The 11,725-nt window shown below is 39.8% G+C and overlaps 2 protein-coding genes across 4 annotated transcripts in view; one reads left to right on the forward strand and one right to left on the reverse strand.

Moving 5' to 3' along the window:
- Positions 1 to 914, reverse strand: part of TPCN1 (two pore segment channel 1) — a 50,675-nt gene extending 49,761 nt beyond the window's left edge. The window contains exon 1 of one of the 2 annotated variants that reach the window (XM_075276583.1): positions 873 to 914. The gene's annotated coding sequence lies outside the window, so the exon portion shown is untranslated. Of the gene's footprint in view, positions 1 to 730 lie in introns of both variants that reach the window. The other variant, XM_075276582.1, reaches the window with a different exon arrangement.
- Positions 915 to 1,077: 163 nt separating this feature from the next.
- On the forward strand, positions 1,078 to 8,743 carry DRC10 (dynein regulatory complex subunit 10). Of its 2 annotated transcripts, none has more exons than XM_075262947.1 (5): positions 1,078 to 1,147; positions 2,295 to 3,088; positions 6,332 to 6,565; positions 6,768 to 6,839; positions 8,299 to 8,743. In XM_075262947.1, exons 2-5 carry the CDS (start codon positions 2,354 to 2,356, stop codon positions 8,596 to 8,598), a joined length of 1,341 nt encoding a protein of 446 aa, XP_075119048.1. In that variant the 5' UTR covers positions 1,078 to 1,147; positions 2,295 to 2,353; the 3' UTR covers positions 8,599 to 8,743. The 2 variants fall into 2 exon arrangements, with proteins under 2 accessions (XP_075119048.1, XP_075119056.1); XM_075262955.1 differs by lacking the exon at positions 1,078 to 1,147 and adding an exon at positions 1,284 to 1,336.
- The last annotated feature ends 2,982 nt before the right edge of the window (positions 8,744 to 11,725 follow it).

Below are 11,725 nucleotides of genomic sequence, written 5' to 3' on the forward strand. Positions count from 1 at the left end.
CCTAGAAGTTTGACCGCTTGTGCCATAAGACGACGTTTCTGATGAAGATGGAGGCAGCGCTGTAGAGTTCTTTCGCAGCACTGGGGATGCCCCCAGTGCTGCAAGAGAACTCATTTGCATACAGATGAAAACCAGGATTTCTACGGAACGGCGGCGCGGAGAAGAATTGCCTTTTCTTAAGACTATTCCTACGTGGTAGGCAGAAAAAAATGTGTTTTAATGATAGGATCCCTTTAATATTAACTAATCTGTTCTTTATAATCATTCTGTAATAGGAATCCGCTCTCCATGTACTGATATCCTGGTAAGCAGCCAATAAGAAATAGTAAATCTGCACAGGGAGCCAATGATGATGAGTGGGCGTGTCTCAGACTACCTCAGACTCCCAATAGGCAGTGCAGTTACATGTAGTCACAAATCTCAGTGCTGCCCAAATGGAGATGAGCTAAAAACCACACTAGCAATGACAGAAAGAATAAATAAGATGCATGTCTCATTCAGATTCTGTAGTACCTATCTCTTACAGCCTATGAGTGATCTCCAGGGAAACATAAGCATCACCCCATCACCCCTGGCCTTTTAAGCTTTTGCTAGACGACATGCACGTCCTCTCTTTGCATACTTTTATGTGCACACAACTCATCTGTAAAAGTATGTGGAGCCCGGGCAAGTGTACATGACGGCAGCATGAAACCCCGTGCACACACAGGCTGCCTGGCTCAGCCATTACCTGTCAGCCACGCACTTCACCTCTCTACTCCTCAGGCTCACGTTAGCATCACGTGACACCAGGACCGCGCACCACCGGATTCCTGCAGCTGCAATCAGGGATCAATTAAAACAGCATCACTTTAGCACCCACAGATTCTTACCGAATCCTTCCGCACATGCGCCCTGGAGATGATAACTTCTGTGTACCCAAAGCACGCATGCGCAACATTCCTTTGCAGCCCTGCCTATGGTTTACGAGTCCCAGCCATATGTTGTTGCTGAAGCAGGCTGTGCTTCGGCGCTTGCGCACTAAGGTAGAGTCCTCTATTGGCTATAAACAATACTCAGTCACGTGTTTTGTTTCCATGGAAATTGTACACGGAAAGTACACAGGTATACAGTGCCGAAAGGAAAGGAGTCCGTCAGCGCGTAACAGGTGGTGTTTTTATTCCTTTATGACCCTGTGATATTTGCATCGGTCTAGGGACCAGGATACATGACAAGGGACAGGTTAATTCCTGACTGGAAGTGAGAGATCTATAGGTTTGCAGAGTAAAAGGGTCACCTCGAGGTAAAATATAGAAACTACACGTCAGATCCTTAGTCTGTATTAATGCAGTTTTATGTAAGTACAATATGCAGCATTTTAATATATTTTCTGTTTCGGTCCCTTTTCTTTTTAATGTTTTGTTCTTGCTGTCACTGACTGGAACCATTATTAAAGGGTTAATCCTATCATGGCCAATGGTTACTGGGACGGGAATAGCAAGGTGCAAGCTGGCCCCCGGGGTGGGATTTAGGAAAACAGGCGGGTAGCGTTGCTTTATGCTGGTCACGTAATTCCCGCAGAGGTGAATCGGTGTAGTACAGCCACGCAGTGTCCTTACAACAAGGATACAGGGATTGCTTTTAATACACAGGTGTTACACTTTCTGGTATCTAACTAAGACACCACCCCTGCGGCTGTGTAATACAAATATGTCTTTTGTCACCCATATTATGTGAAATTATTGTAACCTTTTCTTAGTGTAATAAATAGAGATGAGCAAGTAGTGAAATATTCGAAAATTTGAAATTCAATTCGAGTAGACCTCAATACTCGACTATTCGTTTGACTATGGAATCCCATTATAGTATATGGGGAAAAAAATGCTCGTTTCATAGAAACCAAAATTCGACCAATTTGAGTCCCCAATGACACCTCAGGAAACTATGCCAACACATCTGGAATGCAACTGGCACAGCAGGGGAAGCATGCCTGGGGGCATCTAACACGCCCAAGTCCCAGGATTATTATTATTATTATTATTGCTGCTGCTGCTACTGATTTAGCCAGCCAATGACTGTATACGTTTTTTTCCAATGCCTATGTTGTCCTAGTTCCTGTCCCACCTCCCCTGGTGTAAAAAAAAGCACCAGGGAAGGTGGGAGGGGAATCAAATTTTTACTGCATTTACTGCGTGGTATTCGATCGAGTACGAGTATTTTGAATACCGTAGTATTCGATCGAATACCTACTTGATCGAATAGTACTTGCTCATCTCTAGTAATAAACGCTTTGTAATTGTTTGTGTTTTTTCCAGCCTCGGCAAGTATTTGTGCATGAATAATACCTACTGGAGGAAGTGACCGAATCTAAAACATGGCATCAGATGTCCTTTCCATGACGCAGCCTACCATGCTGTCCTCACCTCAGCCTTTGCAATCTCCTGCAGGAAGTCTTAGGAGACCCTTGAAACTCAGTCCCATTAAGATGCTTCCAAACATTGACTGCATGAAGATGCTGGAACCAGGCCGTAAGAAGCTTACTTCTATAGAAACACAGAGGGTTTTGGCAGTACTTGATGAAACTATCAGAAAGCTAGAGCTGGTCAGTCTGTTTCAAAATGCTTTTGAAAATTTGGAAAGATACAGTGTAGTTTTTGGTGCTGAGCTGACAGGAGAGTTGCGGGAGCACAAGAGGCTGCAAGATAACCTGCAACGACATCTTCAGCGTGTGCACAATGAAGACGATGAGTCCAGTTTGCAATGGGAAAAAACAAATATGGCAAAAAGAGCTGATTTACACTTTGGTGCTTATTGTCAGGGTGTTCAAAGCTCTGTGAGGAATATTTTGCGGTTATTTTTAACAAATCCAACTGCCTGCCAAGCTTTAAGATCTGAAGGAAATGCAAGGGATCAGGCCTCACAGGCATTGATCCGTTTTCTGTCAGAGTTGAGGGCATTTCTTTTTGAGAGGCTCCTGACCAGTCCACTAGAGCAGAATGAGAGAATGCGTTATCTTCAGGAGATCACACTGCGTGACCACAAAAACAGAGGTGTTTTGACAGCTTTGGAAGAAGAACTTAACTCAGCGATTGTTGACCGTGACAATGAGGTATGCAGTTTATGAAGGTATACCTTTTATTGACATTACTTATGAATCAAGAATGGGTCATTCCGTGTCAAGTGAACCAATGATTTTTCCCTCTATATTTTTAATTCTTTTGAGATTTTGTTATTTGGTAATAGTGTGTCAGAGAATGCAAAATGTGAAGAAAAAAAAATTTTAGAAATTTTTTTTGATTTTTAATTGATTTTCAAAGTTCAGAAAAAGTGCGAATTTCGGTGTTTCCTGCCTTTACATTTCTCCTCATAACTTAGGCTAGAAAAAAGATAGAGAAACAAAATAAACGCCATTCTACTCAGAACTATACAGGCTTTCACCAAATATGTCACAGTATCTTTGTTAATATTTTACCCATGTGAACGCAAACGCAAAATTTTAAAACGCATTTCCGAAAAAAAACATTTTATTTAAAAATTTCAAAAAAATGCACATGGGCCTGCTATGCCCTTAGCCACATCTGTACCAAAATTCAAGTTGGGATCGCGATGGGATATTTTAAAATATAACTATTACAGTGTCATTCCGAAAATCTTGAATTCAGATCTGTTCAGCCTGTGGTCTAAAATGACAGTGAAGTCCATGAAGTGGTAGAAGGCGGCACAAGATTGGCAATCGATAACATAACTGGTTATGTGACCTGTGAATATGATCGGCGCTGGTGGCTGGCTACTGTACTCTCCAAAGATTGTGAAAATGAAGACATAAAATTGCCTTTTTTGCATCCTTCTGGTCCAGCACCATCCTTTGTGTATCCAAGAAAACCAGACATTTTACAAGTCAACAAAAATCAGATATTAACTCAGGTGGAGCCAAACACCATGATAGGCCGTACATACTCTGACACAAAAGGAAATGGCCATTGCTAGTAAGCGCTTATGGACAAGATTACATTTCACTCACTAGAAAGGACAAATTGATGATAAAAGGCCAGTAGTTTAAAAATGTCCTATTAATTGTTTGATTGGTTCATATTTTATAGAATGAGGATTTATCTACTGGACTATTTTTCTTAATTAATTACATGTTTAGTGATATAATAAAAACAATTGTTACATGTAGAAATAGGTGTTATAAATATTGGTTCTTGTACTCTTGTTAACATACAATTAGGATGAGACTATTTAGAAAATCGCACTTGAGGATATGAGCAGCTCTTTTCTTTCGGTTTGTTCAATGCATTCAGGTTGAAAATGCTGAACAAGCTGTGTTCTGATGATAAGATGTATTTATTCTGGCACTTATGGGATTTGTTTTTTGTTTCTCTTTATTGTTGCATATAAATGTTGAATTCAGCAAGTTGTAATTTGAAAAGAAAAAAGGAAGAAGCTCACACAAACATAAAATCAGATGATTCAAGGCTTAAAAAAAAAAATTAAAAAAAAATGATCCCAATTTGGTCCCAAGTTGAAAACCTGTACAAATATAACCAAGAACACAAGTAACACAAATGCATTTTTTCACAATTTTAGAACATACGTTTTTTTCACAATTGCGCATCAAAATTTTGAATTTGATTTCTCCAAAACAAGATATAAAGAAACATCGTCTTGTGACATATCAAATGAAAGCTGGTACCGCTCTGAGAAAAATGATGCCACTCCCACCTATTTATCTTAATTGTAGCCCAAGATATGTTAAAAAATGTAAAGCCATACCAGGCCAAAATTAACACTTTTTCAAAACTTTAGAAGTCTATAAAAAATTAACTGATGAAGAAAAAAATTCAAAACTTTTTATTTGTAATTAACTTAAGTTGTACTTCATAAAAAATAAAAATAAAAAAAAATCTAAAGACGTCAGGTAAAAAAAATATTCCTATTTGGATCACTTGATATGGAATGACCCGAATGTATGATATCGAGAATTTGTAAAGTATCTACATTATACAGTCTGCTTTCACTTATTTCTGTTCTTACGGTAAAAGAAGCATGTTATTTGCTGTTGCCACATTCCATTTTTCTTGCAGGTTGCCTCCATTTGGTTAGATTAACATACAGCTATCTAATGTATTGCAAAAATGCAGTGCCAGCTGACCAGTAAGCAGCACTTTTATCTCTGAATGATTTGTGTGGAAAACACGGACCCCATTATAGTCTATGGGGTCCATGTGTTTTCATTATTCATTGCTTTTTAATGCGTTTGGTATTCTGTTTGGGGGGTCCCCAAGCGGACTTCTCAAATGGAATACCGAACGCAGATGTCAACCAGGCCTTAACAGATCACTTGATTTTATTTAGAGAATCATTACCTTATAAGCCATTTGGGAAGAGAGAACCACTGTTCTATGTTATATAATTTATGCCTGTCTCTTGTTGATAGCATACTAGTGGACTAATTTTAACTTGTATTTCTATCATTGAATTTAGATAGTGTCTAATGAAGATTTGTGTTCTAGACCACAATGTTACCACTATAAATTTAGAATTTCTATCTCACACAATAAAATTCTCCTATTCAAAAATTCCTTGATGTACCTAGTTTCTATAACCCTACTTGAGCACCTGACACTGGTGGAATGACATGTATCCTTATTACATGGGAACTAAAAATCTGTAACAGGAAATCTAATCTGGGTAAATAGTTGGTGTTCTCAAACGTGTGGTCTTTTGGAGAGATTTAATTGGAAATGAAATGATAGACCTCATTCTTCCCAACCATCGCATTCAGCGATACAGTCCCAGATTTCAGGTACCTGCTGTTTCTGGACCACAAGGAGAGAGCATTATACTATGTGAGATCCAGAAGGATGGGGCATTATAATGTGTGGGTGCCACAAGAAATGAGAATTAAATTGGGGGCAAAAGTTGGACATTATAATGTGAGGGGGCCAAAAGACTGACTTTATACTGTGTGAGAGCAAAAATGGGGCATTACGCTGTGTGAGGACCTCTATTATATTGTGTATGAACCACAAGGAGGGGAACATGATTCCGTATAGGGGCTCTAAGGGGGATATTTATAATATGTGGGGGATTGGGTGGTTTCAAAGGGTTGTGGGCACTGGGCAGGATTACAGACATGGCCTATCATGCATAAATGATTTTGTCTATCTTTCTGTCTTCTGAAAGTTGGGAGTTAAGAGATCTGATCCAACTATTATAATATGTTTTATGGATTTATTCTTGTGATTTATCAGTGTCCAAATGCAAATTCTATGCAGAAACTCTTTATATATAAACTTACATAATAAAAATCAATATAGTCTAACAAAACATATATTGTTATCTCTAGATCACCAAGAAAAATGAGATTATCCGTCAGCTTAAGATCAACCTGCATCAGTTAGAAAAGTTTTCAGAAAATCAGGTAAAACGCACAATGCAGGAGGCAGAAAATCAACAGAAGTCAGATTGCCGAGCTTCAGAGGGGAAAACTGCAAAACTTCAACAGGATCTGCAGCAACTAAGGTCACAGCTCAATGGTACAATTGCAGAGAACCGTGAGATAGAGCTAAATCTTAGAAAGGTACATGTTATATAATGAATTCATTACATACAATTGGGTGGTTATCAGTAACAATAAAATAAGCATTCTCATTATAATGTGTAGTGTACATTCATATGGTATATAATAGTATTAATAGCAGGTGCGCCCTGTTATTTTAAATAGACACTGATAATGCAATTTATTTTGTATACTTTTATTTTTTTTATCTACGATTATATAGAAAAAATATAAAGTTGAAACTGAGATTGAGAACTGGATACAGAAATATGACAGTGACATGGGAGAAAAACAGGTATGAATAAAAGACTGCTATTTTTATAAATTTTCTCCACATTTCTTCATTTTTTTGTGTACAACCCTTTTACATATTTATTTCATACAAAGATATATTTCAATAGCCAGTCCTTTGTTCCATTTAAAATAAGCATTGCCAGCTGTATCTGGAAATAGCTTATCTCCAACTCCTTGTGACAGTAAGCACATAGGCTTGAATATATTATTTGTTGCATGGTGAAGAATGTATCCCTCAGTATGTATAAATGTGTTTTAAAAGTTTGGTCACTCCAGTCTCTTTGGAGTCGTGGGTTTGTATCCCACTGCTGCCATTGTCCTGACTTTGAGGAAAAAGAAAAGAAAAGCAAAAAAAAAAAAAAAAAAAAAAAAAAAAAAGGGGGGGGGGCAAGATGGTGGCTTATTGGTTAGCAGTGCAGCGCTGGAGTCCTGGGTTTGAATCCCGCCAGGAACAACATCTGCAAGGAGTTTGTATGTTCACTTGGGTCACAAGTTGGGTCACTTCATGTAGATGTGGCAGATATGCAACTTACTATTTACAGCTACCGATCAATATGTTATCAATGATGTGGATTCTCTTAGCCATAATTCACTTGGCACTGGCTAGACTAGAGTATATAATAATAATATAATAACTTTTGCAATGAGGTAAAGACTTAGAATTATGACATATTGGCAGCAGTAGCACTAATACAGAAGTCTCAAATGTAGCTAAGGGTTGTCACCAGGAAAATGGTGACAAGAGAAAAGCTTAGTCAGGAATAGAGCCGAGGGTTAGAACTGGAAGTAGAACAGCTGATACCACATGAGGTTTCCTAAGGATGAAGCAGAAGGGTCGATCAGAAGTCAAAACTAGTAAAAATAGCACAAGGAATGAGTGCCAGGAAAGTGATGAAACATATTCAGCAGGCCAGGTTTGGCAGGATAATTGTTCTCAAAATAGGAAGTTGCATTGTATGTCATTTTCAATGCCACTGTTTAGGCAGAGGTGGAGAGCAGGGTCCATGGCTGCTCACCAGGGCACAGTACCTGATCTGAGCAAGTTCAGAAACCATCTTCTGCATCACAAAATGATCTGCACCCCTGGGGCCACACGGTGGCTCAGTGGTTAGCACTGCAGCCTTGCAGCGCTGGAGTCCTGGTGTTCAAATCCCGCCAAGGGCAAAAAAACCATCTGCAAGGAGTTTGTATGTTCTCCCCGTGTTTGCATGGATTTCCATCCCATATTCCAAAAAAGACATACTGATAGGGAAAAAAATGTGTATTGTGAGCTCCATGTGGGGCTCACAATCTACATTTAAAAAAAAAAAATCTGCACCCCTTGTAAACTATAAAGACCCAACTTTCTTAATGTTTATGTGACATAACAGAAAAATATCTGTTTGTCTCATGTTCTCTTAGCACTTACTAAAAAATAAAATCTGTTTGTAAGGATTTCCCTTTTGTCTTCTCGATTACAGGCAGAGTTAGAGGAACTTGAGACAATGTATGAAGAGGAGAAGGCTCAGCTTTCTGAACTCAAAGAGAAGTTGGCAGTCCTGGAGGTAGAATACGTTCAGATCATGGAGGAAAGAAAACAGGCGCAGCTGAGGAAGGAAGAGGAAGAAAGGGAACTCGCCAAAATGAACCATGCAGCAACACTTATCCAGGCACATTGGAAAGGATATCAAGTTCGCCAGTCAATGAAGTCCAAGAAAAAGAAAAAGAAGAAGGGAAAAGGAGCAGGTGGGAAAGGAAAGTCCAAAAAGGGCAAAAAATAGAATGCACAGAACAATATGGAAAAATAATAATTGTACAAAATTGTTCTTTGCATGCAAAAAAAACCCAAAACAATTTATAATCTACTTTTAAATACCCCCTTTCAGTTATAGTGCCCTTCTCACCACCCATATAGTGCTTTAGACATCACCACAATGCTTTTATTTGACAAGCTTCATTTCTGTACAATTGAAGATATATCTATCAATAAAGTGTTGTTCTGTTATCAAAGTTTGCCTATGGGAAAATGGTAATCAAAATAGTTGGAGATCTGTATTTTGGGGTATGGGTTTTAAAGCTGACCTTGGGCCAGGCAGGCTTCCCTGTAATAACTTAGAGGTAAACCTTAGCTAATCATGAGGAACTATAGGTCACAGTTCATTCAGTACATAGATCATAGTATAAGGAAAATGTTTGTTCTCATACCGTGTTAGCCAGTGGGTAGGAAATAGTTAAAAAAAAACCTTGCAAGTCTTCAGTAGTTGATACCTTTTTAATGGCTAACTAATAATGATGACAGATTACAACGTTTCGGAACTCTAGGGTCCTTTCTCAAATAAATTTAAAAACTATTTCTGAAGGATGCATAATTATGTACAAAAGGACACACAGGGATAGAATTCCAGGAGGAAGGGGGGTAGAGGGTCATTAGTTATTGGTAGAAACAATGTAAACAATTCCAGGTTCTTATCAGTTGTCAGATCAGTGATTTCTGTAAGATGCCATAAACCCATGTGACAGATTTAACCCCTTCTCCAGTGTTTGAAGCAGGGACATAAGTTTATACTCATAAATTACATATATCCGCAGTTTATCATAGTATTTTAGCAATGTTATCCTGGAATTTTCTTCAATATTGTTCCATTGTGTTTCAATCTCCATTTGGATTTTGCTCTTGATGCTGTAGAAGAGATATATAAGGTGGTTCCTCAGTCTCTCTGAAGTTCTATAACACAAGTTTTGTGCATAGTGAGTATTGTAGGCATACTGGATCTGAACAACAGCTGAAAACCTTCCATGAAAAATTCAACCAGTTCCACCCCACCAAGAACCTGACGCTCAATTACTCCTTCTCTGACATAAACTTCCTGGACGCAGTCACCAAGATACAGGGCAACAAAATTGAGACATCGCTGTATCGGAAGCCGATTGACCGACCGACCTACCTAAGATGATGCAACAGCAAACAAACACAGTTACCTTTATATTTCTGCTCCAAGCCGCCGTTCAGTTGATAATTTTTTTTTTTCCGGTATGCAAATGAGTCTTCGGACAGCAGAGAGGGTGTTCGCTGGAAGAAGACTACACGAAAGTTGCGGTGTAGAGGCATGACTGTAGAAGATGGAGGCGTCGCTGGAAAGTCTCAGGCAGCACAGGGGATGCCCTCTGTGCTGTTTGAGCACACGGGGAATGCCCCTTGTGCTGTCTGAAGACTCATTTGCATACCAGGAAAAACAGTATGTCAACGGAATGGCGGCGCAGAGCAGGAATATAAAGATAGGTAGGCTATTCCGATGTGATATCTGAAAAAGGGATTCTAATGATCGAGTTCCTTTAAAGAGGCTCTATCACTGGGAAAAGTCATTTTTAACTAATCACATGCTTGCATAGGCTTTAGAAAGTCTATTCCACACTTACCTTTTGTATGTAGATTGCCTCAGTGGTTTCTGAATAAGTCCGTTTTTATTCATATGCTAATGAGCTTCCAGCCAGCTCAGGTAGTTCCCAGCAGCCTCCTCTCTCCTATTATCTCCTATGTGTGGGAGGCAAACAGGAAGCTGAGTCATCAGCAGCAGCCTCCCATAGGAAACAACAGGAGAGGAGTGCACAATGAATCATGCACCAGTCTAATTAGTATATGAATAAAAACAAACTTATTCAGAAACCACTGAGGCAATCTACATACTAAAGGTAGGTGTGGAATAGACTTTCTAAAGGCAATGCAAGGATGTGATTAGTTAAAAATGACTTTTCCCAGTGATAGAGCCCCTTTAATAGTAGTTTCAGAGTCAATGTGGGCATGAGCCAGGCGATGGCTTCAAGCAACATAAGCCCAGAAATAACAATACTGTTCCAAAACTCTTGTTCCTCTACTTCTCTCTCTTTCTTTATGTATTCTCCCAGGATGGTCCTGTCAGTACTGTGGTAAGGCAGGGTATACAACTCAAGGCTATGAACTCCTCCTAAAATGGCACTTGGCTCTCAAGCTTACTTCCCCACACAATGTCTTCAGGTGATTGCAGGGTCATCCCTTAGGGTCCATTCACATGGAGGAAAATGGTGAGGAATTTGGTGTGAAATTTCAGCGCTGAACTCCCCCCCCCCCCATATTGACTTCAATGGGTTCCTTTTTCTGCTAGCTAGGAGGCTTTTTTTTCAGCGCTGAAATTCCACACCATTTTCCTGACACAGGCCTGTGCAAGGATATCGTAGCTGACTGACTCCTAGCACCGACAGGGGGTTAGAACTAATGTAGAGTACACACTGAGAGCCCCCTATAATCTGAAAGAGAAAAGAAAGAAAATAATAAAAGGCAGAAGACCTGCAAATAGGTTATATCTGCCTTCTATGGACACTAGGCTTAAACTGATTCTCTTCTTGTCTGTGGAGAGGGTAGAACTTACTTAGGCGGAGCCAACATTTTTCTGATTTCGTGGCGTAACTAAGAATGGAGGGGCCCTGTGGCTAACCCCGTGCTGACCGACACCAAAGACCTCGACCCACATTTCTGCGTACACTATTATGCCCCATAGTAGCCCCTGCCCACAGTATTATGCCCCATAGTGGCCCCTGCACACACTATTATGCTCCATTGTGGACACCCATAAACAATTATTATACTCTGGGTTCTTTTCAGACCCCAGAGTATAATAATCGGAGACCCAGAGCGATCAAAACATTAAAAAAAACACTTACCTATTCCCGGCTCTGCTGCACTCTCTGCCGCTGTCGGCCATCTTCAATGATGTCCGGGACATCATGTGACCAGGAGGGCCTGCAACGCATATGGACGCAGATCCCGGTCATGTGACGTCACGCAGATAGGCCCAAAGCCTGCCCAGAGAGGTAAGTAACACTGTTTTTTATGTTCCTTACCTCTCCTGGGCCTCCGATCAATATACTCGGGGG

Source organism: Leptodactylus fuscus, chromosome 1, assembly GCF_031893055.1.
Source record: "Leptodactylus fuscus isolate aLepFus1 chromosome 1, aLepFus1.hap2, whole genome shotgun sequence".
Lineage (NCBI taxonomy): Eukaryota > Metazoa > Chordata > Amphibia > Anura > Leptodactylidae > Leptodactylus > Leptodactylus fuscus.